Here is a 27166-nt window from a genome sequence, read left to right as displayed (position 1 = left end):
GCCCCCTCCCCCACCCACACGGGGCCGGGCCGCCCGTGCTAGCCCCCCACTCCCCTCCCCCCTTCCTCATCCCCACCCGGCAGGTCCCCCGCGTGCTGCTCCCCTCCACTCCCCCGTCCCCCCATCCCTACCCGGCAGGTCACCCCCGCCCGCGTGCTGCTCCCTCCCCGCCCCCCGGCCCCTCTCCCCACCCCGCAGGTCCCCCCGTGCTGCCCCCTCCCCTCCACTCCCCCGTCCCCCCATCCCTACCCGGCAGGTCACCCCCCCCCCCGCGTGCTGCTCCCTCCCCGCCCCCCGTCCCCCCTCCCCACCCCGCAGGTCCGCCCCCCCCGTGCTGCCCCCTCCCCTCCCTCCCCTCCCCACCCCCTCCCCTCCCCACCCCGCAGGTCCCCCCGTGCTGCCCCCTCCCCTCCCGCCCCTCCCGCCCCTCCCCCTCCCCCTCCCGCAGGTCCGCCCCCCCCGTGCTGCCCCCTCCCCTCCCGCCCCTCCCGCCCCTCCCCCTCCCCACCCCTCAGGTCCGCCCCCCGTGCTGCCCCCTCCCCTCCCGCCCCTCCCGCCCCTCCCCCTCCCGCAGGTCCGCCCCCCCCCGTGCTGCCCCCTCCCCGCCCCCCCCCCCCCCCCGGGCCGGGCCCCCGCGCTGCGCTCCCGCCGCCCAGGTTGGGGAGGCCGCGCTGGTTAGGTAGCAGGGGGGACCGGAAGGATGGCGAGGAAGTAGGAGACGGTTTCCTGAGATGAAAGATTACTTCCGTCCGGGCTCTGGCCTCTCTCCGGAGCCGGCTCGCGGGGGGCTGGAGCGGGGTGCGCGGGGCTCGGGGGCCGCGCCTGCCACCTGCAGCGCCCGCGGCCGCCCTGTCGCTGTCGCCCGCCGCCCGGTCGCGGTCGCGGGGGCTCGTGCCGGGGCTAGCGCCCAGCCATGGTGGCCAAGCAGCGGATCCGGATGGCCAACGAGAAGCACAGCAAAAACATCACCCAGAGGGGGAACGTAGCCAAAACCCTGGTAAGGCGGGGGCTCGGCCCCCCAGGGGCCCGCCGCGGGGCCCGCCGGCTCCCCTGGGCGCCCAGGGCGGGGTGGGGGCCGGGGGCGGCAGAGACAGCCCCCGGGAGGGAGCGGGGCCTTTGTCCCTGGGCGAGACCGAGAGTCTCATCCTCAGGGAGCAGCGAACCCCACTGCGGGGGGTTGACCCCCCTTGACCCTGGGGTGCACGCAGCTTGCAGGAATGCATGGGGAAGGGAGGCCGCGCATCATCACCCGGTCCAGGCCCGGATCCCGGCCCTCCACCCGGGGCACCCACCGCAGGCTTTTCTCTGCAGCCCCTTTAAGGGGTTGTGCGAGGCGGAAGGGGAAGGAAGCGGGGTTCAGAGCCCCGTCTTCCCTCCATCCTGCTCTCTCCTTCGCCTCCTCTCCCGTGAGGCCTCTCCCCCCTGGGCTCCAGTGGAAAGGCGGCCCTGCTCTTGTTCTGCATCCTGAGGGTATGATCCAGAACTTTGGGGATTAGATTAAAGCTTTTATCACTGGACTGGAAAGTAAAACCTGGGCCTCTGCACAGGGGGTTTCTTCTAGAGTGTCTTCAAGAGAAAATGCCAGGCCGGCGATTTTGGACATTCAGAGCCATGCCTGGGACGGGTTGTCGGGCAGTGTTGGTCTCCAAGCCTATGAGCCAAGGCGCCTGGAATCTATTATCCTAGACACTTAAGCGAAGTCCAGATGAAGCTTGGGGTTTGGCTGGAAGAGCTTGCAGAGCTGATGAGGCAATTCCTTTTAGCTCAGTACCTGAGCAAAACGCTACAGCTCGGATCATCACAGCAGGATTCCTACAAAACCCAGCAGAGAGACCTTAGGATCAAACTCTAGGATCTACCCAGAGCTTCATACACAGCTCCAGATTTAAGTTAAAATGGAAATTCCCACCCCCCCACACACACCCTGGGTGTTAGATCATTTAGTAGTGACTGAGCAGTAAAATGCTACTATGCCACTGAATCCGAACCACTTTTCACATAGATCTATTTTCCCTATTTGGTTTTGCTCGAAAAACAAACCTTGCTGTCCAAACTGACCTTGAAAAAAAAAATAAATTTTAATTGATGTTAAAGCACTCAGGGTTTTATGTCCCTGGGAGATCGCTTCGTCCTAGATATACAGACTAGCTGATGTGCTGGAAATCTCTAGTTGTGTGGTTCTTTTTAATGAACTGAGAGACTAAAGAACTAAGAAAATGATTAGCTGAACTCAGGTGACAAGTATAGGCCTGCAAAAGTAACAACACGGGAACCGATTTGGGGAGCCGATGTATCCATTAGGCTCTGTAGACTCAATGTGGGCCGCCTCTGGCTTCTCAAGGCCATTAGAAGACGGTGGAGATCTGGGGGAAAGAAAAAGTTACTGTCTTCAAAATAAGAAAACTTAAAAACTGGGGGGAAACGTTTAGCTATCTAAAACATGGACTTGACGCCATTGGAACTCAACTCAACTTTCGGAGCTCCATTCAGATTTGTTTAATCTATGATGAGTGAATATAAATAGGTTCTGCTATACCATGGAGTGGGCCCTTCCAAAGTGCCTGGCACCTGTGAAGGTGTTCACACGGCCCTACTACATTCGTAATGAAAGTTTTCCAAACCAAGCCACAGTCTATGTTGATCTTCAGTTGGTTAGAAGACCTCTTTGGGTAACTTTATCGTAAACGGACCAGCGTCCAAAAAGAAAAATGAAGTTCTCTTTCAAAAAGAAATACTTTAAACCCTAAATCTCATTTCCCTAATCACAGGTCAAACACAATTTGCAAGAAGTAACTTACAAGGGATGACTTGTTCCAGGATGACACTGGGGACCTGTGAACAGAGTCTAACTGAAAATTCAGAATAATCCTTCCGAAATAAACCCCTTCAGTTGTATGCAGATCCCTCAGAATTTCATCAGTTAACAGCTACGAAGTGAATGATACTCTCCCAGATAGCAGATAAATCCAAGAAAGAAGGAAATAGAATAATCATTTTGTGATTATATAGTAGTAACTTCTCCAGAACGAAGGGGGATTCAAATTTCAGAGTTATGAGTTACCCTGCTGGTGTATAATCATGGGGAAAGCCAGCCCCCGACGTTCTGAAGCTGCCGGAAGTAGCAAACTTCTATTTGAGATGAACCATGTCATTTGCAGGATTCTATTGCTTTTCCTACGTTTGCCAGCCATAGACTCAGGCTTAGGTGAATTGCCCCAGTGGGACTGAGCTGGGTACTGCTTGCAAAAAAGAGGATCTCCAAGCTCTCGGACATATTGCTGTTGTTGAGCTCTGGGAGTCCTCCAGTAACATTGATTCATTGGCAAATGTCATCAAATACATTATTTGTGTTTTGTAGCCCAAGCTCTGCATGCTGACAATCTGTGTTTTCCTGCAAAGGAACAATAATGGACTCCGTTTGGTATCCGCACTGGACCAGTAATTCATTTACGGGCTCCTAAATTCACTTGTTGGCTTTGCTTGAGACAGAGCTAAATGAACTTTTTATATAGCATTAGTGGGATGACAGCCACAGAACTGGTTTCTGGTCAACTATGACAGATTGGTAGGGCATTAATGTAAGAGGGTGGAGAGGGCTAAGTGCCACGCTCTGTCCAGGTAACTTTATGTAATATCACTGTTATTTACCTGATCTGACCTTGATCTGGTGTTAAGTGCTTGTCAAGGCCAGAGAATTGAGGGGTTTTAATCTTTAGAGTCTACCTGCCAGTAGCACTTTCATCTGTACTTCTCCAGTAAGAGGGTGATAGGGATAACCCTACCACCAATTAGGAAGTATTTATATATATATACAAAAAAAAGTTTTTATGCTTATTCATTCTTCGATGAGCACTTATTGAGCACCTCCTGTGTGTACATCCTGTACCAGCCATGGCTGTACATTGATTCAGGAAAACGACATAGTGCCTGCCCTCGTGAGCCGATGGTCTGGCCGAGAGACAGACAGTAAACACGTGATCCTGAGAATAAACAGATACGAACTCTAATACATATGCTGTCAAGAAAAAACCTGTGGCGATAGATAGGTGGTCAGTGGACCCACTTGAGGTAGAAGACAGGACGCTCTCTCAGAATGTCACGGGCAAGCCGAGAACCAAAGGATTGTGACCCCATCTGTGAGACAACGAGTTCCCTAATTTACCTTGGGGATAGCCTCTTTTTGGCTCACACACAGGAAGAAATGGTAGTGAGTTCTTTATTTTTTTCACTCTGATTTTTACCCTTTTTATTTGAGAAACTCACCACTGTTTCGGATGCCCCCCCCCAAAAGATAGTCCTTCCATGGATCGATTTGACTTTAAGGTCCAGGCCCCACCTGCAAAGAGACCTAGGCTGTGGATGGTCATTCTTATTATGTCTGTGCTGTTGGTTTGAGGGGGGCAGGAGGTACACAGGGCCAGGTTCATGTGGGCACAGTAGTGCCCTTCTGCTCCCCAGGGAATGCAGAGATTTCCCCAAAGCATAAGCTTCACTGAGGTTCAGGGGCTTTGTTACAAAATGCTGCTTCCTTGGCAGAGCCACTCACGGTCACCGTGCTGCTTCTGTCATTCCAAGGATTTCCATGGCATCCACTTCTCGACTTTTTTTTGGGGGGGGGGCACATAGAGGGTTTTGAGAAAGTGGCTGTTCTGTGACCTTACTTGGAATCCACAGGTTCAGGAATTAAAGATGACTCTATCAGTGGAAAACACCCTTGCTCTCTCTAAGGCGGCAGTCCTAAATCCCAGCCCTTGCTCAAGCTACCAGACTTGGGGTGTCTGTTTCCCAACTAGAAGTGGGGAGATGATAATACGCCTTGCACAGAGCTGTGGGTGGTGGAAATAGGGGCTGGAGATTGCCCAGGGGAGAGCCTGGCATAGAGTATGCCTTCAACAAATGGAGTAGTGCCATTTGGGGCTCCCAAATCACTGTATTGGTTTGTGTATTTGTACCCCCATCCATCCCCAGAATGTTCAAGCCCACCAAGTTCACTGCGTTACAGGAGTAGAAATAAGGTTATTGATGAGCCTGTTCACACCTCTGTGGACCCTTTACAGTTGGCTTTCTTCAGCTACTTCTGCCCACTGGGCATTAAGACGGGATCCGTCTCCCTCACTGTGGCGTCCCCAGCCGTTAGTAGCGTCTAGCAGTACCCCACAAACGTTTCCTGAATCAATGAACCTAATCTTACTTTCCCCCATTCCCTTTCAGAGGCCACAAGAAGAGAAATATCCTGTGGGACCATGGCTGTTGGCACTGTTTGTTTTTGTTGTCTGTGGCTCAGGTATGGGTTTTTCGCTGACCTCACGGCCCATGTTCTGCTCTGTTCTTTAGAAACACATTTCACAAGTAAATAGACAGAAAAAAAAAATGTATTGGTCTGGGATTCAAGTTAATCACTGCCTGAAGCCTTCATCTCGGTGGGTTTTGAACCAGTCTCTAGGCCGGCAGAGCAAATATGAGTAGGGACAGAATTGATATACTATCAAATCATAATCGTAAGATGATTACACGGAGCAATTAAGTCGGCTGTACACACTTGAGAGTTCAGTTACACCTTTGTGTGAAAACGTGGCCTAAAAAGGGCAGTTAGAACAGAGAGCGGAGCACCTGTCTGCCCAAGATAGCTCCAGATTCCGGAGAAAGGGAGAGGCTTTCTGCCCTACGAGGAAATGCCGCAGAGCTCCTAGGGAGAACTGGGCCTTTGACCTGTGCCTCTTACTGTAAGTTCAGAGACTTTGCTTATACTCACGTGCAAACACACACACACACACACACACACACACCACACACACGGGAGGCTTGAGCATGGGATCATGCAGTTGTTTCTAGTTGAATTCTGTTATTAGGAGTCTTGTAATCCTCAGTCCCCGAGATTGGGTCTCTGCAAGAGTGGTCAGTGGGGAGAAACGAGGTCATTTCTAGCGGGACAGGCCTTCCGAGGCTCCCGAGATCTCTCACTTACAGAAACAAAACTGTACCCGTTCCCAAGGATGCAGCTCAATAGGAATCTTTTACCCATTACGGGGATCTCTCATCTTTAACAGATGTTATCTAACCTCTGCTAGAATACTTCTGAGGGTGGGGGGCTCACTTCTTCAAAATACCTACCCCATTTCTGTATGGCCCTAATTCTGCTAGAGACATCTGCCCTCTTTTGAACACGCTGTGCTGTCTTCTCAGTAGTTCAGGGGTGAACTCCTAACACCACAAGGCACGGACTCACTCTCTTCTGAACATCTTGAATCTTCGGCTCTCTCAAAGATGAGTTTAAACTCTGCCAACTAAACTCCTTCCCTACCTCTCTCAACCTCGCCTCATAAGATGCGGTTTCTAGACCCCCCCCCCTCTTCTGGATGCACTTCATGACTTTCTTGAAATTTATAGCATTTGCAGCTGCAGAAGTCTAGAAATGGTGTGACTGCTTCAGAGGCAGTAGGATTGTCACTGACTGACCTTCATCCTGTCACTCTGCTTCTATTAATATGACCCGAGCTTCAGTTTATTTTCAACAGTCACAGCACATCCGAGACTCACATCGAGCTGATGACCAGCTCAGCGCCACCAGGCTCTTCTTTACATAAATGTCCTACAAGCTTCAGAGATGCATCTCCACACCTCCTCCCCCACCCCAGTCCAAAGTTGTCCCTTATCCCCATCACACATTGTCTTGTTTTATTCATGGCCCTCATCAACATATGACATTATTTAGTTTGCTTACTTATTATCCATTTTCCACCCCTGGGACATAAGCTCAGGGGAGGCAGTGTTTAGTCATCCACTAAGTGTGTACATTCTTGTAAGTATTTAGCACGTAGTGAGTGCTCGGTGTGGTTGGTTGGATGGATCCGTGGATGTGTGGATGGATGAATAAAGCCAGATGTGGCCCATACTGTAGATATCCAGTTGACTTTCTTGGAGATCTAACATAAAGCTTCATGAATTAAAATTTTACTGTTGGTTGTCAGTTGTCTTTCTACAAGGGTAGCCACGAAGTCTAGAAACGTAAAAGAATATACATAATAAATGGCTTGCCGATACCACATTGCAATGCGCAATACGGTCAGTGACATGCCGTGATGTGCTCAGGGTCTCCCCCCATTAGCAGTGCATGGCTCAGAGCACTGTACACGCTTACAAGGAGTATGACCTGCATAGTCCTCCGTTACGCATTGCCTCAGACGATCTGTTTCTGATTTTCAACCAAAAATAGAACAAACAAACGTATGCCTTTAGCATGCCCCCCCACACACACACACAAAAATCAGGAAAAATAAATCCACATAAAAAAATAATCTGCATTCTCAGGCTTTATGGCCAGCCTGTAGATTGTTAGGTCTTGAACCTTGAGCCTTTTATCTAATCATCCTCCTCCGCCAGCTTTACAGTCTCTGAAAGTGCATAACTCCTCCAAGTCACTAGGAGAGTCTAGACACTGAGAAGCCTCCGGAACACCATTAGGGACAACTCCCTTCAGGCTGACCTTGAACGTCTCAGCAAGATGCCTGCAAACAGTCACCAGGTCTCGGGGGTCCCCTGTGTGCCTGGCGCTGTCCCAAGCGTTGGGAATGCAAACCCCTTGAGGAGCCTGCATGCCCTGAGGGAGGCAGATAAGGAGGCTGGCAGTTGCACGTGGTGGGAGAGTTCCATGATAGCAGCGTGCCCAGGGTGCTTGGTGGGCACGGATAAGGGATTGTCTCAGGCTCTTTGGGCCCGTGTGACAAAATCCCACAGACCAGGCGGCTTATGAACAGCAGCAATGTATCGCTTACAGTTCTGGAGGCTGGAAGTCACATCAGGGTGCCGCATGGTCCGGTGAGGGCCCTCTTCCCGGTCCCAGACTTTTCCTGGTAGCCTCACATCGCAGGAGGGGTAAGGAGATCTGTGGGGTGTCTTTTACAAGAGCATTAATGCCAGGCACCTGGGTGGCTCAGTCCGCTAGTGTCAGCAGTGTCAGGATCAGGTCATGATCCTGGAGATCCTGGGATCGAGTCCCCCCTTTGGGCTCAGCAGGGAGTCAGCTCCTCCTCCTGCCCTTCCCCCCTGCTCATGATCTCTCTCTCTCAAATAAATCAAAGCATCTTTTTAAAAAATAAAATAGTTAGGGCAGCCCAGGTGGCTCGGCGGTTTAGCGCCACCTTCGGCCCAGAGTATAATCCTGGAGACCCAGGTTCGAGTCCCATGTCGGGCTCCCTGCATGGAGCCTGCTTCTTCCTCTGCCTGTGTCTCTGCCCTCTCTCTCTCTCTCTCTCTCTCTCTCTCATGAATAAATAAAATCTATATAAAAAAATAAAAAATAAAATAAAATAGTTAAAAGCACCGATCCCTCTCATGAGGCCTCCACCCCCATGACCTTACCACCTCCCAAAGCCCCTGCCTTCTACTGCCGCACTGGATGTTAGGATTCCAACAGGTGAATACAGGAGAACACACATGATCACACTAGGGCAGGGACTTCCAAATCGTAGAGGGCAGAGGAGAAAGTTTCCCAGAGGAGGTGCTATTTGCGCGGAGTTTTGAAGGACAAACCACCAGACAAAGGGAAGGGCATTCCACAGGAGGGAATGCCAGGTGACAAGGCTCCTAGGCTGAAATCTGCTATATGCAGGGCTCAAGAATGGCCAAAGCCTTGGGCATACGTGAGCCCAGTCATCCTGCAGCCAGGGTTGTCAGGAACCTAATAGGTACAGAGCCACTGTTTTCTTATTTTGGGCATCAAGATACACACTAAACAGCCCCCGCCCAAACCCCAGTCTGCATCGTTAGGTAGCACAGAGGGCGGGTTCAGTCAATAAAGTCTCAAACCTGTGTTGGTTCTCAATGCCCATCCTTTTCAAAGGGCTTCTTAAAAACCTTCTCGAAATTGCATTTTGATTATAATCTTGCCAGGCTCTTGATCTATATAGTAGGAACCGTGTCTCTTCCCACCAACCACCACCCCCCCCACCCTGCCCCGAGTAAATTGGGACATCTGCTGACACCAATCTTTTGTAGCCCTCCCAGCCTCCATGCATTTTTCTTTTTTTTTTTTTTCCAGGGATTAACTACATTGGCTCTGTTATCCTTCCTGGGGGTTTGTCCAGGGGCCTGGGACAGGCGCTTGCAGGGCCTGGAGATGCAGACTCAAAGTGGCGGAGAGGACACGGCGATCAGGGACATGCCACACCGTCTGCCTTCAGGTCCCTTGCTCTTCCGGGGATGGTGCTTTAGGTCTTCCTCTGCCCCTTTTACAGTGAGGCTAGTTAGGAGTTGGGTCATCTCACTTTCTCTGGGTTCTGTTAACATGCTACCGTGATCCCTAGATAATGGGCTTCATCTCTTTTTTAATCATAACTAAAAATAATCCACTACCACCTCTCTCTCTCTCTCTCTCTCTCTCTCTCTCTCTTTTTTGCAAGCCTCAGCTCAAGCCGGGCACTGTTCTCACAGAAATGTGTCACTCTTCTCAACTTGTCCTTGGTACTGTGCCCTTCCTTCTATCTTTGTACGTGTTCTTTGCTATCCAAACATGTCATGAAAAAAAAAAAAAACACAGTAACTCCTTTAGATCTGTCCCTGTTGCCACCTCCCTGGGATTAGTCACGATTCAGCTCATCGTATGGAGCCTCCTGTCCCTCCCGAGCTTTTCCTTCGGAGGGTTGCAGGGCCAGTGTCTTCTCTGCCTATAAAAGAATAGGATTTCCTCAGGTCCTCTGCTTCGTGCCCCGAGCCTCCCTGGTGCTGGGTGATCGAAGCTCCTGGTCACTGTGAGTGAGTCCACGTGGCTGGAGATTCATAGTTTGTATGTTTTTATACAGACAGGAAAGCTATGGAATCTTCCAAGATTGACGAGGTGTTGATCCTGGACTTGATGCTCTTGAAAGACTCACTCTCCTTACTCCACTCTGTTAACCCACTTTTCTCGTGATGCTTGGTTGGGCAAAGTGCTCTTTTTAGAAACTTTTTTTTTTTAATTGAAGTTCGATTTGCCAACATATAGTATAACATCTTTTTAGAAACAGAGTCCGTGGGCCTGGGATGGAGACACACGCAGGTCGGGCAAGTTATAAGGAATGTGCATCTTACCTGTGTTCTTAGCTCGATTATGGGAAAGGATTAAGGCTGGGAACACGTTGGCGTTGAAGTATATGCGCTCGCTTACTGGTCACCCTTACTCCGGTGTGTGTGCAAGAGCGAGGTAACAAACCTCCAGGTCACCGGACCCCTTAACCACGGGGAGCCATGTGTCGCAGCTTGACCCCTTGCTTCCCGGCCCCTTTGCAGGCCTTCCTCATTCTCCGCACATGCCTTTCATGCCTGTGGGGCTGATAAGAGCCAGATAGTGAGAAAGGAGGGAGAGGAATCAGGGCAGTGGTGAGGGCACAGAGCGCAGGCACCCAGGGACCCCGGTGCAGACATGCACCCAGAGAATGCTCACCCCCTCCCCAGGAAATCAGATAAGGGCGCCAGACCCCCCAGGGCTGCGCTGAGGCCCCCAGGCTGGGAGTCCAGCCCAGGCACACGGTCGTAGCCCCCACCACGTGGCCCTGTTGAGACGCAGTTGGGGGAGCTGCCCAAACACACCCCTCTTCAGAGCAAGTAGATTTTCACTCTCCATGGTTGCAAAAGGGCTCTTGGGCAACACACTTCTTTGAAACCTGACCAATTGGCCGTAAGAGGATAAGAGGTTAAGAGGCCTCGGAGAGGGGGAGGGCTCTGGAATGTGCCAGAGGTAGGTTCAAAGCCTGGAGTGGCCATCAGCTGGACAACCTTGGCTGCATTATTGACTCTCTATCGATTTCCTTACTGATCGAAGAGGGATCCCGGGGGGCCCTCCCCAGCCTCCCCTGGCAGAGTGACTCCAGGGACATCGGTGCTGGCCCCCAGCAAGCTTGAAAGCTGCAGCTTCCGTCACCGTAGCCCTCGTGGAGAGCAGTGGCTCTGCAGCTGGGGCTCGGGTGCCGTGGGGGGCTCGGCTTCCTTTTGCCTTTCCTCCTTCCAGGCTCAGCCACTCGCGTCACTCTTGATCTTTCAAAAAGCCAGAGGCCCTGCCTCTCCGAGGATGGGTGTCAGCAATGTAAGTGATAACCCTCTGGGTGCACGAGACTATTTTCTGATGATAAAGCAGCAAAATCTTTCAGACCTCCCCACCCAGGACAAAGGAAGCACCCACGTGCCGACTAGAATTAACCACTAGGGGCTTGTACTTTAAGCTGAATATCAGAAATGGACCGTGAAGCTGCATTTCCTTAAGGCAACCTGATCACACCACTGTTTGGCTGCAGAAGTTTTCTTTGCGAGATACAAAGGCTTTGGGAACAGTGTGTTCTTTAGAGACACGGTATCACCTGGATAGGACACGGATAGGACATCTCGGGGCCACACCGTTCTTTGTGTCATTTGCTCTTTTGTTATTCACAGTATATACATTCTGTCCAAAACCCAAAACCTGTTTCTCAGAAAGCCTGTTATGAGTCTCCCCAGATGCATAATCCAAATAGGCCAGAAACTTTTCTTTTTTTTTTTTTTTTTTTTAAGATTCTATTTACTTATTCCTGAGAGACACAGGCAGAGGGAGAAGCAGGCTCCCTGCGGGGAGCCCGATCGGGACTCGAACCCGGGACCCCAGGGTCACGCCCTGGGCCGAAGGCCGACGCTCAACCGCTCAATTGCTGAGCCACCCAGGTGCCCCCCACACCCAAGGCCAGAAACTTTCCTCGTTCAAGTCTTGGCCTGGGACTTGGCAGGTGGCGTTTGTCCTTCCATGATTTCCAAGGACCCCAGATGCACGCGGAAGCCCAAAGGATGCTCAGAGGCTTTGCTGTGTTTTTCTCTCTCCTCTTTATAAAAACATTATCTTCCATTTCTGCGGGCGGTGGGGCCTCTTTGCAGATAAGCAGCCCACCCTGGCCGTCCGGGTCCCCTCTGGAGCCCGCCTCCTTGAGAACCTGCCATAGCTCCCGAGCACCGCTTGTTTTTATCTTGAGACTCAGAGACAAGCGCGCCCCGGAGTGTGTGTCTGAGGAGATGCCGTCGCCCAGATAGGCCCGCTGCTATCTCTGGAAGCCACTTGCCATCCCCAGGCAGTGCCCCAGACCGGCAGTGAAGCCAGTCACTGCAGGGGGGACCCCAGAGCCCTGGGTTTTCCTCTCCCCTTTGCCCTCAGCAATTTTAAGAACTTTCCTGGGAAGGATTGTGAGGCCTGAGCCAAGCTCTGGGGTTTTTTTTTGGGGGGGGGGGGGAATCTGCTGCAGTTGACTCCTAACATCCGCCACAGCAGGGTCCCAGGCTCATCTTTGCCACCCGTGGCCCAGCCTTTTCCTAATGTTAGTGCCACAGTGTTGACAGGACAACCATCTTCGGCCTTTTCGGCTTTCCCCTGGGACTAGAACTAGTCCAGGCTTCCTGGACTCCATGAAATTAGGTCTTGTCCTTAAACGTGTTGGTTGTTCCAGACAGTTCGGTTGGGCAGTGAGCATATCCACCTGTCTCGTACCCCGTGGCAGTCGTTCCCCTCTCCCAGCCCCAGTGGGCAACTCGAGACAGAGGGCCCCAGTCGGAGGCCGCGCTCTTTGCAACAGGGCCTCACCCTTCTGGGCCGCACCCTCAGGTCCTCAGGGACTTCCACTGGGGTTCACGGAGTGCTCACTTGATGCCATGACCCCTTGGTTCCCAGAGGGAAACTTTTACATCCCAGCCACGGCCTGGTCCCTCCCTCAGACTGTCTCTCCCTCGCGGATTCCTGATTTCAATTTTCTTCCTCTCGCTGTGGCCAAGCCTGACACTCCTTTCCTAAATTAGAGATGATGCGAATTGCAATGGCTACCGAGGCCTGGGTCTTCTCGAAACAAGGTGAGCTTGCATCCCCCATCAAAGGGAAACCCCTCGGGTAATAGGATTAACCAATGCCTGTTATTTCCTTCAGACTTTTCTCTATTTCCCAGTTTTGTCAATGAACATATATTACTTCTATCACCAGACCAAAAAAAAAAAAAAAAGAAGTGTATTTGAAGAAGGAAACATCTAGACTAGTGCATTTTCACCTTAAAAAAAGAAAAAAGTAGCTGAGCTCTGCTCAAATCTTAGGAGGAAATTAATAAAAGGGCATCTGTCCTGGTTTTAGTAGGATGTGTGTGCATGAGAGCGTGTCTATGTGTGTGTGTGACTATGTGCGCGTGCGTGTGTTGCTGGATATTATGATTTTTTTTCGTCCCAAGAAGGGAACGGACATCTGGACTCTCCTTGCCCATCAGATAGGAAGCTGCGTCTGGCCCAGCGCTGGCCTCGATCATGACGGAGCCAATGCCTCTCAGCAAAGGGCCTGCTAGGTTTGTTTGGCACACGAATTGCGAGTAGCTGCGCTGTTTCTGGGCAGAGACATTTCCTTTGTGTCACTTAACAGACGACAGGCTCCTGTATCGTCCAGGGCCCCTGCCTGCCTGTGAGTGCGGGGGGAGAGGGGGGATAGCATGCCACAGCCAGGTCCGTCCTTGAGGACAGCCTATTCAGACCAGATACGAAGAAGTGATTCCCCGAGATGTTCTCGGCTGGGCCTGAACCCTTCCCGGGTCCCCAGCCTTGCGTGTCAGGGGGTCCAACTGTCTCCCTTTACAGAAGGCATCTCTGTGTCTCTGGAAGGACCAACGCCCCGATGCTCCCTAGGCTGTTTTTGTTAAGAACAGTGCAGAGGAGGGAAAGGACCAAGTCGTGTGTGTGCCAGCATCAGGGCCAGGCCCCCGGGCTTGAGACCTGGCTCTGCCACCTAGTAGCCAGGTGGCCTCGTCCAACTTATGCCCATTCTAGGCGTTGGCTCTCCCATTCTTAAAAAACATAAGGATGGTCCCTAGCTCCTAGGACCTTAGGAGCCTGTTGCTACTGTCGTTATGCTTATGACCCTTGGTACACCGTCTCCCCACCCCTCAGCCCCCCAAGATTCTGAATGCACACAGGGAAAGAAAGGTAACACTTCCATCTTCCCAGTGACTTGACTTAGAAAACTTGTATTGGGATAGATAGCCCTGAGGTCCTGAGGGAGCTGTGGCTGTGCCAGCGCCCACCCGGAGAGGTGGGGGACAGGTTTGTGAGCCAGAGGTCGGAGGGGTCGCCTCCGCAGGGGCAGCTCAAGCCTCTTCTCTATCTGTAGAAAGGATTCTTTATAAACTAGCAGATGGGGGTGAGCAAGACCTGTTCATAGAACCGCGCTGGCTACCATTTCCTGAGGGCTTGTCATGACACCAGGCCCTCCAGGTACCTTTGCTCTTCTCGTCACGGAATCCCTGCAGAGAAGCTCTGGGGCTCATTTCTCCAGATCATGAACCTAGGCTTAGAGAGGGAATCAGCCAGCATCCCGCATCACCACTAAAGAGTGAGAGAGGTAGGACCCAAACCTGACCTCTAAATCCATCCCCTTCCTATTGCCCTGCATTCTCTCTCTCTCTCATGGCCTCCCCCCAAAGTAGGACCAGACCCAGCAGAAGTTGTCCACCAACCTTAGGCCTTTAGCGTATGAATGCATATCGAAAAGAATTCCTGTTAAAACATCTCCTACTTTCCCTGCCAGAGGTTCCAGATGTACGGCCATCCTGGGTCTGCCCCCAGATGGAGACAGCCTTGACCCAGCCATGGGCTGCTTGTTGACTGGGCCACTGGGAGGCCCCGATCACCTTACTCTTTTCTGGACTTTGCTCCAGGACCAAGAATTCACCATGTCTGCAGGTTGACCAATAAACACTGGCCTTTCCCGGAGACCTCCAGAATTCTCTCGAAATCGTGACGCTCAAGGGTGGTTGTCACAGTCCCTGAGACTGGCAAGCAGGATGTCTGAGGAACTGAGCAGCCCAGAAGGAGCCCTTCGATGCCACCACGAAGGAAGGACTGAGGACATAGCTCTATGTCCTGCCTCAGGATCTGCGATGGACACTCTTGGAAGGAAATCTCAGCAGCCACTGGCTGCCTCAAGGGGACCTGCGTCCTCCCTCGTTCCAGGCCACCCTCTGCCTTCTGCCCCATGGAGCATTTGGGTTTGTGTACGGTCTGGTCCTCAGAAGACCATTTCTGCTGTGTGCCATTTTGCCAGAGATGGGGCCATCATATTCTTTGCTAATAATATTCCTTCTTTCCACAGCGCCTTTCTGCTCTCATATGTCCCAGGCACCTCTCTCTCTTCCCTCTTCTCCATCTCTGGAGAAGCTACCAGAAAATGCGACCAGGACTAGTACCCTGCCTTTGACTCTCCTTGTGCTGACTCTTCCTGAGAGCTTAATGACTCGCCTTTGCAATGTCTCATTTCTTGACATTTCCACTTACCCTCTCGCAGAACCTGTACTCTTTTCTTACCAGCTCTTTATTTTTCTTTTCATTTTTTAGATGAAAAATAATCAGAATTAAACAATTTCTAGAGTCATCTTATCCTCCTAACGGGTTTTCCTTTGGCCTGTCTCAATCTCTCTCTCCTCAACAAATCTCTTGATCTTGCTTATCATCAGCCTTATTTTCAATAAAACTGGCCTTCTGAAGCTTCCTGTTGCCTGGCAGGCAGCTCTCTGGCAGCCTCCTATTGTCTCGCTGTCTGACGGTTTCCCCGGGGATCCCTTCCTGCCATCCCTGTGTCCTTCTGGCACTCCCAGTTAGCTGGGATAGATCAGTCCCCAGGGTGGAAGAGGGTTGGGATGACATAGTCCCGGGACTTCAGGAGTTTATGGTCCTTCATGACTTTCCTTCCCCTCTAAAGACTGAGCTCTTGCAATATTGGAATTGAAAAGTAACGATTTGATGTTGACTCGTGGCTCACAGAGTCATTGTTTGAGGTTTTCAATGTACACGTGTTTTCCTCCATGCTCTTTGCAATTATTCACCTTTCATTCCCCCAATAAATATTTACTGAGGATCTACTATGCCCAGAGCTGAGCTGGGCCCAGTGGTATAGTCACAAGCAAAATCATTCAAGGTCCAGGGGTGCCTGGTTGGCTGAGTCAGTTAAGCATCCAGCTCTTGGTTTTGGCTTAAGTCATGATCTCAGGTTGAGCCCCACGTTGGAGTCTGCTTGGATATTCTCTCCCTTCTCCTACTCCCCCTCATACGCAGTCTCTCTCTCTCTCTCTCTTTCTCTCAAATAAACAAACAAATAAATAAATAAATCTCTTAAAAAAATAAATAAATCATCTAAGGTCCCTGTTTTCCTGGAGCTCAGAGTCTAGTGGAGAAGCAAGAGGAGTTTGTCAAGTAGTCATGCTGAAATGTGAGATTTCAGCCATGACGGTGTTTGAAGGAGAGGCATGTAAGGCTGTGAAAGCTTATACCACAAAGGCTGGTATCCCCTGGGTAGGAGGTTCTCAAAGTGTGCTCCCTGGACCAGCAGCCTCCACACCACCTGTGACCTGGTTAGAAATACACATTCTCATTTCCCACTCTGGAGCCACTGGACTAGAAACTCTGGAGGTGGGGTCCAGCCTCTGTTTTCACACGTCCTCAGGAGACTACTGTACACACTCAGGTTTGAGAACTCTTGCTTCACATGGTGGAAGAAGGCTTCTCGGCAGAAATAACTTTGGGATTATAAAGGAAAACTAGGCAACAGGGTAGGGCGGGAGAAGTATTTCAGACCGAAAGAATGGCATGTGTAAAAGGCCTGTAGTAAGAGCAGAGAGCTTTTGAAAACACGAGGGATTACCCTCCAGAGAGGAGAGTGATACAAGATGAGTCTGGACAGGTTGATAGGGCCAGGCTATGCAGGTCATGGAATCCTCCTCAAGGATTGGGCAATAGGAAGCTTTTGATGTGCTTTAAACACAGGGATGACACACTCTTATTTATTTTCTTTTTTTTTATTTTTTTAAATTTATTTATGATAGTCACACACACACAGAGAGAGAGAGAGAGAGAGAGGCAGAGACACAGGCAGAGGGAGAAGCAGGCTCCATGCACTGGGAGCCCGACGTGGGATTCGATCCCGGGTCTCCAGGATCGTGCCCTGGGCCAAAGGCAGGCGCTAAACCGCTGCACCACCCAGGGATCCCTCTTATTTATTTTCATTTAAAGAATAATTCTAGCTTGAGTATGGAGCACGGAATGAAGAGGAGCAAGAGTAGACCAGTTGGAGGTCATCGCAGGGGTCTGGGGGAAGATGGTAGTAACTTGCACTACGGTGGCTTCTGGAGAGAGATGGAAAGAAAGGTGCATAATCACAAGGTGCTTAGGTAAAGTCCACTGGTCTTGGTGACCCGTTGGAGGTGTCCAGGATGGCTCTGGCATTTTGGGTTTCCATTCAAGGTGGAGGATAATGATGCCAAGTTTGGCGGCGGGAAGAGACCATGAGAAGACCCTGTTGAGGTTGAAGTGTCTTTGAGCCATCAGTGTGTAGGTATCAGTTAGATGGTGGGAGGTGTGGGTCTGCAGCTCTGAGGAGAAGTCAGGGCCAGCAGATGAGTCATCCAAAGCTATGTGCCAGCTGAAATTGTGGGTGAGGATGAGGTCGCCCAGGGAGAAAGAATGTAATGAATAGAAGAAAGCCAAAATGCTCACTGAGGAACAACATTATTCTTGTTTACTGGTCAAGTGGAGTCGGGATGCCCCCAATAAAACCCATGTATGTGAAGAGCTGAAGGGAAGGAAGAAAACTAGAAACCAGGAGAATATAGTGTCACAGAGGCCCAGGGAGGAGAGGCTTGAAGGAGGGAGTGTTCAACAATGGTGAGCAGGGGAGGCAGGCAAGAGGAGGCTGGAAAATGCCCATTAATTGCATGGGGGAGCTTTGTGGCTTTAGCAAGAGGTATTTCAGTGGAGTGAAGGGAGCAGAAGCCAGAATGAAGTGGATTGGGGTTGGGAATTGAAGGTAAGGAGATGGAGTAAGTGAGTATTGACAGCTTTTTAGAAAAAGTTGGGGAGTGGACGAGAGGGCACCTGTTGATGGCAGATGTCGAGTCAGGAGGATCGTTCTGGTTTGTTGGATCTTTTGAGTGTGAATGGTTCTCTCATGTGAAAGCCTGAGGATGTTACTGCAAGGGGATGGTTAAGTAAAAGAGAGAGGCGTGACCATCCCAGGTTCCCAAAGATCAGGAAGCGAACACGTTGCAGAGTCCAGAGGCTCTGCGATTCCGTAGCTCGTGCGCAAGCCTGGAGTTCTCTGGACCCCAGTGACCTGCCTAAGACCGACGCCCTGGCCTGGAATGCCTGCCTTTTCTTGGCACCTCTCCTCCCTGCTGTCTGGCTTACTACCCACAGCCCCTCTGCTCCAGGCCGCTCAGCTGTTTTCTCAGCTTTGTTCACTCACTGTTGAGTTATTAACTTGTCAGGGTCCAGACTCCCCACTTCCTTTCCCTCTTTGAACCCACTGTTGGCCCCTTTCCTGTTCGCTGCCTCGGAAAGTCAGCGCTTGCAAGGCCGGGGTTACTCTGCGGGTCATCACGGGCAGCCACACAGAAGTACAGTTAACAGAATCGGCAGGGAACGTTGAAGGCTTCTTAAAGACATTAATACAACCGAAAAAGGAATAATAAACCCAACCATCCCCCCATTACCTTAAAGGTGGAGGCCAATGGGGAACTTGAACTTAGAGTAGTCTCTCCAAGCGGGTTCAGTTTTACCGAGTCACCTGTAAACAGGTGAAGGGCTATCAGATTGTCACAATTTATTTATTTTTTTGTTTTGTTTTGTTTTGTTTTAGATTGTCACATTTTACTTTTTTTTTTAATTTTTTTTTAAATTTATTTACGATAGTCATACAGAGAGAGAGAGAGGCAGAGACACAGGCAGAGGGAGAAGCAGGCTCCATGCACTGGGAGCCCGACGTGGGATTCGATCCCGGGTCTCCAGGATCATGCCCTGGGCCAAAGGCAGGCGCCAAACCGCTGCGCCACCCAGGGATCCCTAGATTGTCACATTTTAATGTGTAATGTTAATTCCTGGATTCAGTAGGATCAGGAGTGACCTTTGATTAGTTCTTAAAGCCGACTCCGTAACTGGCAAGTTGTTTTAATTACGGGGGTTGCTATTCTGAAACAAGCAAATTTTGTCGGATTTTTCCTTTAAAAGAATTAAGTGGTTTTTATCATTACCTAGCACTTTTCAAGTCATGGATTAACCGAATGGGGCACAATGGACTTAAGGCACAGCCTGTTTCCTATTTGTTGACCTACATTTCTTGTCTAAGGATAAAGTTAAGGGAGGAATAACATTTTTGAGCGTTTGATGATGGGCAGATTTTTTTTGCTTGTGTCATGATTATTTATTCCTTGCCGTGCTTTGAGTCCCATATCATCTACAGTTGCACAAATAGAGAAATCAGGGCTCAGAACTATTTGGGAGTTTCCCACAGTGCCTGCCTCTACAGAGCGGCAGGTAGCACTTGGGCCTTGACTGAGCTCTGGTCTTGATGCCCAGGCGTGGAGAAGCATCAGTCATTACTGCAGGGATGGTGACATCAGCGACAGCTCCGGGGTCGAGTCCTCAGTGTCACAGAGCCTTCCTATGTGTCATATCGTTTAATCCCTATGACAAGCACTGCAAACACCACAGTCCTCATCTTACCCCAGAGGAAACAGGCTCGAAAAGGTTAAATTATTTGTCGGGTCACACAGCTATTCAGTGAAAACCTGGTTCCATCTAACCCTAACATTCCACTGTCAACTTGTTTGTCAAGATTAGGGACGTTTTCCTCCGAACCCAAGAACAAAACACGAGGCAGGGTAGACGTAAATATTTTTCCCCTAATGTTGTTGACTATACAGGGGCCTCCCAGCAGTCCTGGTGAGCTGGACCACAGAATGTTTATCTAATTCTTATCCCTTGTCCGCCTTGGGAGGGGAGGACAGAGATGTCCATGATTTCCGGGAGCTTATACATCTCGCTAAGGTGCCTTCTCACCCAGTTAGTACCTTCTCCGGTCAAGACCCATCCCCAAACCCAGAAGAAGCCAAGGAAACCTCCCAGCACAACCAGAATTAAATATCCCAAGTTGTAGAATTCACTCCTTCGCTCCCTCTGGAGAAGAGCCCCTCCGACCTTCATGCAGAACCGGCTGGCTTTAATGCTCCCTGTAATTCTAACAGCCCTGCTGGGTCTGTAGCGACATGATGATAGAAGAGGGGCCACCGCATGGTGGTATGGTGACACCATAGAGGTGAGCGGAGATCATAATAATCAAAACAGAAGCAGAAATGAGAGCCCGGGGCCCCCCCGACCGGAGCTGTCGGTGTCAGGTGGAAAACCTCGCATATGTCCCACGACGATGGTACAGCAGAGTCTTGCCAAGGACCGTTTCTCATTATGGTGACACTGAACATTTATGAAAAATTAATAGTATGTCATGTCTGCTGTGCATCCAATTGAGGAGAGTAGTGGCGATGGGTGCAGGGTTGTTTTTTGGTTTGGTTTGTTTTTAGAAAAAAAAAAATGCATTCAGGCCTTATCTCGCCCTCACATCTAGCTGTCCAGGAAAGATCGCCCAGGGCCCTGCGTATTACTGAGTTTGCACACCCGAAGCCCGGGGCCTGGCGCCCAGTGCGTGCTCACTAACGTTAGATAATGGAATGCCAACGACGTGTTTCCTGAGGGTTCTGGAGAGCCTGTTTTACTGCGGCCGCTCCACTGCTTTCCTGTTTATTCTGTGTTTAGACATGATTAAGTGGAAGGATACCCAGCCTCGCCTCCAAAAAAAAAAAAAAAAAAAAATCGCCCAACGCGTGGTCGCGGCCGTGTGCATCATGATGCCCGTCGTCCTCATCGGGACTGACCAACACTGCCCTCCGGACAGGGTGCACAATAGAAGCGGGGCCTCACTCTGCTGGGACACGATTGAACACCATAGCTACAAAAACAAACAAACAAACAAACAAACAAAGAACTCCCTAGCGAGACCCAGGCCGGGGGAGCTGTCTCACCAGCTCTTAGCACAATCAGCAGGGCACCAGAATTCTCTGCGGGCTTACAGGCTCCCAGCCCCTCGGTGTGAACTCAGTGTTGCTCTGGATGGGAGCCAGCCGCCAGGAGAGCTTGCACCCCGGGCTCCCGCACCCAGGGCCCCGGCCTGCTGCACCTGCTCCGACCACCTGGCCCACCTTCCCAGCTCAGGGGCTGCCTGTTATCCAGGGCACCGCAGCTTGGGAAAGGGCAGCCTCGCTGACCTGTTCGATGAGGGCAGTGCCCCTAGGGAAGCCCTGTGTCCCCCCCACCCGGTCCCCTGCAGCCACCACCAAACGCTTCTGGGGAAGGGGGCCCAAAGCTCTCCGCCTGAGGGAATGCTGGCCTTAGCTCCCGCTGGAATTAGCCAGAGTTATCCATAAATCCCCCAGGCATCCATGGGCAGGCCGGGCAAGGCTGCCTTTTTAAAGAAGTTCACTGACCTCTTGTTAACTTAACTCCTTGTTAGGAACTATCTAATCAGCTGTATGCTAACATGTCAGGGGCCTGGAGTTGGGGGGCGGGGGGCGGTCAGCAGAAGCAGGGCTGGCTGCGGCCTGGGGTTTCCGGCTGCGGCTGCCTCTGTCTGAGCCTGTGTCTTGTTTTCCTCCTTGCAGCTATCTTTCAGATCATTCAGAGCATAAGGATGGGCATGTGAGGAGGCCCCGGGGCTCTGACACTGCCCCCATCCTCTGGAGGGCGGAGGACCACTTAGGCTTTTAGCCGGGTGTGGTGGGAAGCAAACGAGCCACACAGAATAGGGAAGAAAAAAAAAAAAAGGCTCCCTCAATTGTTCCCTGATGACTTCACCGTGGATGTCAGACCAAATTGCCTTCTCACAGGACATCTTGGCACATCCGTGTGCTGGAGCGGAAAGGACATTTTGCTTCTCTGTTGGCGGGGTCGGTAGCTCCCTGGTGCCTGCCGTCTGGTTGGGCCCTTGGTGTCACTGATGTATGCATGTGGCCCTCTGCACGACCACCACTCTACTTTCTATGGATACACCCTCTCCCCCACTGGGAATTGGTTTTACAAATAAATGTCTTTGTTCAACCTTACACCACGTGTGGGTGACCCTGAGAAAACCGAAGCAAAGACAAGGCCACCACAGGTCCAGGGGGTGCTGTGTGGGGTGGAGGGGTAGGTGGGGACTGGACCAGACGGTTTGGACTGGGTCAGGGAATCTGGTTGGGGGCCACAGCTAGATTTACCTTTCAAGGTTTGGTCGGTTGGTTGGTTTGCCCAGAAGGAAGCCCAGGCCTTGGATTTTCCACACATTTTGCTTTTATGAATGTTTTGATCTGTTGGGGTTTGTTTTTGTTTTTGTTTTTTTGCCTTTTGTTGTTCTTTTCTTCCATGCAGAAAAGGCATTTACAAAGCATGTTGAGGCTGGATTAGCCATTCTCTCCTCTTTGTCTGCCCCAGGGCTTGGTGAGGAGCAGGTGTCTGAGGCCTCTTTCTGAAAACCAACCAACCTCAGGACCCAGCCCGGCCCTAATAAGCAGCACAGGAGGACGGGAGTCCCACCTCTGGGTGAGGCCCAGGGCTGGTGGGTGCAAGCCTCCCCTCCCTGGCCAGCCTCCCCGCAGCCTCTCAGAATGTGGTCTGCCTCCATGGGCACCCCTGCATACGCCGGGGCCAGGTGGGGGGGGGTGCGTGGGTGGGGGATGCATCTCAAAATGCAGACCCTGGGGTTCCATCTCAGGCCTGCTAAATTGGAAGGGCCGCAGGTGGAGCTGAGGCTAATGTATTTGGAAGAGCTCCCCGGGTGAGGAGTACGCACCCAAAATTTGGAGGACCACCGTCCTGAGAAAGCCCGGTTAGGGAGGGAGGGAGTTTTGTGCCCTTCCAAGCAGCAAGGCACCCCTGTGGGGGGCGGCTGGTGGAGGCAGATGGCGAGTGCACCTGCCCTTTCACCCCTGTCCCGAGCCGGCCTGAGGAAGCCCGAGGGCGGCCCGAGAGATCCGCGGCGGGACTGAAGGCGTTCACCCTGCAGCTTTGAACAGGCCCGTGTTGCTTTTGCAAATTCCATCGTTGCCTTCCTGGCGGTTTTTTCATTGCCAAACAGTGTGAGAGCTTTAAAGGTGGAAGTGGCAGCAGCGGCCAGGACCTCCCTCGACCACTCAGGGGCTTTGTTGTAAATAGGACACTTGGAAATAGGGTGGTGGTGGGGGCTTTGGGGCCCCTGGAGCCTTCAGTGATGTCCTTTAAGGTCTTCTTTTCTCCCTTCCTCCTCCTCCTCTCTTCCTCCAAAGCGAGCAGCCCCGGGGACAGCCCAGCACCCTCAGGGCCCCCGCAAAGGTCACTGCTAAGCCCCTCCCAAGCCAGCAGAAGGCACCTGCCCCCACCAAGGGCCGCACACCAGGTGCTCCACCGCACCCCGTTGGCCCCCGCGGTTCTCCTCTAGGTCGCTAAGATCCGTGTGCCCAAGCGGTCTTAGAGACTTCAGGGCTTGGAAGAAGAGGGGCTCACCTGGCCCGCGCTCGCTTGTGCCCTAAGTCCCGCGTGGCCCAGAGCCCACCTAGTCAGGCCTTTCTCCCCCTGCCCGGGAACAGCACCCCACCCACCCACCGCGATAGGCCGTTGCGCACGCTCCTCTGGGACCTGATGGAGCCTTGTCCTGACAGCACTTGGGCCTCGCCCACAGCAGTAGCAGCCAGCGGGGGGCCAGGCTCCCCCAGGCAAGGCAGGGGAAACTCAGCCAGACTGGGCTCCGGGGAAACCCAGCTGGCCCCACGTGACAGGGTGACAGGTGAGTCAGCTGCTCTCGGTTGGGCTTCCTGAGATTGGTTTGTCCCCCCATATGTGATCACCCACAAATTGGTTTTCTGTTACTTTCCAGGGAGCCTCCCCGAAGTACTTGTCTGCCACCAGTCTGCCCTCCGGGGGCCGCCTCCTATCCCTCTTCTAGAAGAGGAGACAGGGGCTGCCCCCAAGTAATCGAGGGCCACGGCTGATGTACTCCGTCCGGCTGAGACTTCCAGGCGTCTTGGGCCGTGACACGCAGAAAGAAATACATGGAGGCCCAAAGCACGACACACCCACCGAAACGAGTTTTCCAGAACAACACCTACCCTGAACATACGTCATGCACTCTTCCCAGCCCCCGCCCTCCTGGTCTATTTAATTGTTTTTGTTTTAATGCTGGTTGCACCTAGCTCAGCGCATCCTCTAACCCCCCGGTAGGTTCCCACGCACTGGAAACACTGCTCTTCAGCGCAACGTCAGGCCCTTAGCGGACAAGAGGAGCGAGTCTCACAAGATAAGGGAGTTTGCATCTCGCTTTGCATCTGGGGAGAGCCTGATGTCACACGGGTCACAGCGCATCCCTACCTCCTGTGGCCCAGAGCGCTTGCTCCGGGTTCTACGGTGCATCACCAGATCCCAGAGAGAACACTGGCAACTCCTTGAATTCATTGAAATAATGTGAAACTAATACCACATTTCCTTTGTCAGCCATCACTCGAGGTTCATCACGATTCCTGGTGGTCGGGATGGTTTTTTGGTTTTTTATTTTTTTTTAAGCTGGAATCTACCCTGGGTCGACTGAGAATCAAAGTCTCCAGGGAAGACGGGCCTGCACGTGTATCATTTTTTTTTTTTTTTTAGTGTCCGGAAGATTCTGATGCTGCCCATCCACCAGCTGGCATTTGGGAAACAAACTCACCAGCTTGGACTCTGACTCAGTTTCAGCCAAAGCAGGGACTCACTCAGCAGGAGTACCCCCAACCCGAACTCTGCAGCGACTCCGCACGAGAGCTTCTCCCCCTGATGTCTTAAGCATTTGGGCTTCTGGGCAGAGCTGAGCAACAGTGAGACACTATGTCTCGTTTGACTCCAGGTCTTGGATGTCTTTGGTGTTCCAAGTAGTTCACAGAGTGGGGCACAGGGTGCTTGATACTTGACACCCCCCCTGCCCCCGCCACCCTGGGAGCTCTGTAGGAGGGGAGTGTGCATGGTGGGAAGGCCACGGGCTTTTTCCAGGTCTCCACCTTCCAGGCCATACTTACAGATCAGACACTGTTTCTGGAAAGGCCAGGACACCCACGAAAGGGCTCGCTGGTTCAGAAGACAGGGAAACACGTGCTCACGTGTAGGCCGCACTTTGCTAAAAGACAATTCTCATCTTCTGCAGACGCAAGAATATTCTAGCTTCAGGTCCACGCACTGCCGTGCTGCAGCAACAACTGAAAAGCTCAGTCACCCAGCCAGTGTTTCCTTCTCGCTCACGCAAGTCTGACGGGAGCAGGCCACGCTTCCCTGCGAGGGGTGTCTCCATTTCCAGGTTGCGCTGCCGTCACTGCCCAAGGTCCCTTCTGCACAGACAGTGAAATATAGCGGTGACAGCATCTTCGCTGCCCTGACCCTTTGCATCTGCTCACCATGGCATTGGCCCCTCTGCGAGTCCCATGACTGCAGGGAAGCCTGGGAACCCATGGGCTGCGCGTGGGTATCTGGGGAACTCTGTTTCCGCCCTAACACTGTATCTTGAGCGTGTTATGTTGTGTGACTGTCAGGCTCAGTGTTTAGTTAAGGGCAGGTTTCTAGCCATCACTTTTTCTAAATTTCTAACTCTCGCCACACTCCTTAGGCCTCAAAGGCCCTGCTGTGCCCAGCTCACAGACAGTGGCTCAGAGAAGGCTCGCTGTGTGCCGCGGGTAGGTGACCAGGGCATCACCCCAGCCAGGATGCTTGTCAAGCACAAAGCGGGGACTATGAACAATTACACGAGGACCCCAAACATAAAGGGTGACTGTCCTGGGCAGACATACGGTCAGCCTGCCCGTGGACTGATGCACAAAGCCACATCTCAAGAGACACTAGAGCACGTTGGAAAGTTTACACTTTTGCACACCCAGAGCAGAAGGCCGACTCCCCTCAGACTGTTAGAATAATCAAAGTGAGACAAGTAACTAATTGACCTGCCTTGGCAGAGCCATGAGAAAATCTTTTGGGACCACCAAGGATATCAGTCCTCCCGGTGCCCCAGTGTGAGTGGGGAGTCAAGCGGGAGGGTGGCCAGAGCCAAGCTACCACCTTACCGGTGGAGCCGGCAGAGGTGCTGGGAGGCTCGCTCTATCTGCGAAGCAACTGGAAAGTTTCAGCCTGGAATGTTCCAAATGCCATCTGTCAATACAGAGGCACAGACTATGTCACAGACATCGTGAATGTCCTCAGTATACAAACCCCTACTCCTAGACTTCTATTTTATGTTATTTGGACAGGTACAAACGTGAAGTATTGCGTTAGGGACCCAAGGAGAACTGAGTAGAGCTGCAGAGACCTCTGGAAGAAAAGCCCAAATGAATACTTTTTAAAACTTGGCCACAAGATTTTTTTTTTTTTTTAACAAATGACACATTTCTTCTTGGGGGCGGGGGCAAAGGGAGGTATAGACAAGAGAAGGTTTGTCTCTGCTAAGACAAAAAAAAACCAGAAAGAAGCATCGAGTCATCGCCCCAATTTTACTGCAAAGCATCCCTAAGCATTTTCCGATTCCGATCTTCACACATATTTAGTGTTTTTAGTCCCCCCACAAGGTAGGTCGACGCACAACCAGCACGTACAGAGGGCTTGCCGTGTACAGAGACGGCTCCGATCCTTGTTGCATCCGCTCGTGTATTCCTCACAACACGCACAGGTGGGGGCTGGAATCATCCCCGACCCACTGATTAAGTAACTGAGACCCAGAAGGTTTGAAAACTCTGCCGAAGAGGATGCTGCTGGGGAAGCGGGGAGCTGGGGCTCAGACCCGGGTGTGAGCTCCTCCCCACGGTGCTGCCCTTAACAGGGCCTGATCCTCATGCACAGAAGGAGCCCATTTGGGTTTTGTTCCATTTTTATTTTCACTTATATATATTCCCAGTGTAGATCAGTGGCTGGAACCCAGTGATCGTGAAATGAATGCTCGGCTGAGTCAGCAACTAGTAGCCCCTTGGGGAATACACACTTGCAGCCAGACTGGAGGGGTGGCAGGTGGATGTGCAGGGTGGAAACGTCCCAGGACCGGAGGTCAGGCCCCGGGCTTCTTGCCCTGGCTCCTGCCCATCGCTTTTTCTCTGGACCTTGATCTCCTCGGCCACACATTTGAAGATACCCTGCCCTCCCACATCACAGGGCTCTTGCGGGCAGCAAATGATACCATGTATGGGCCATTGCTTTGAACAAACTGTAAAAAAGTATACAAATTATATCTGTATGTAATTATATCTATGTATACAATTACCTACGTAATCATTGCTGGCAACCGTATAATAATATAATAATAATTGCTACTCTGGATAGGCGGGGA

The 27166-nt window shown here is 51.8% G+C and overlaps 1 protein-coding gene across 2 annotated transcripts; it reads left to right on the top strand.

Annotated features, from left to right (window-relative positions):
- Nucleotides 1–762: 762 nt before the first annotated feature.
- On the top strand, nt 763–21872 carry SERP2 (stress associated endoplasmic reticulum protein family member 2). 2 transcript variants are annotated; one of them, XM_055335606.1, is made up of 3 exons: nt 763–997; nt 5212–5284; nt 21492–21872. In XM_055335606.1, exons 1-3 carry the CDS (start codon nt 914–916, stop codon nt 21530–21532), a joined length of 198 nt encoding a protein of 65 aa, XP_055191581.1. In that variant the 5' UTR covers nt 763–913; the 3' UTR covers nt 21533–21872. The 2 variants fall into 2 exon arrangements, with proteins under 2 accessions (XP_055191581.1, XP_055191580.1); XM_055335605.1 differs by lacking the exon at nt 21492–21872 and adding an exon at nt 14540–16093.
- The last annotated feature ends 5294 nt before the right edge of the window (nt 21873–27166 follow it).

Source organism: Nyctereutes procyonoides, unplaced genomic scaffold, assembly GCF_905146905.1.
Source record: "Nyctereutes procyonoides isolate TBG_1078 unplaced genomic scaffold, NYPRO_anot_genome, whole genome shotgun sequence".
Lineage (NCBI taxonomy): Eukaryota > Metazoa > Chordata > Mammalia > Carnivora > Canidae > Nyctereutes > Nyctereutes procyonoides.
Note: the sequence above shows the minus strand (reverse complement) of the source record. Positions and strands in the feature narration are given on the sequence as shown.

What these genes read in the sequence shown, in the direction of transcription:
- SERP2 (XM_055335605.1), top strand. Translation starts at nt 914, where the DNA reads ATGGTGGCCAAGCAGCGGATCCGGATGGCCAACGAGAAGCACAGCAAA. An exon ending in GGAACGTAGCCAAAACCCTG is followed by an intron (nt 998 to 5,211) that starts GTAAGGCGGGGG and finishes ATTCCCTTTCAG; the next exon opens with AGGCCACAAGAAGAGAAATA. An exon ending in TTTTGTTGTCTGTGGCTCAG is followed by an intron (nt 5,285 to 14,539) that starts GTATGGGTTTTT and finishes TTTCCCTGCCAG; the next exon opens with AGGTTCCAGATGTACGGCCA.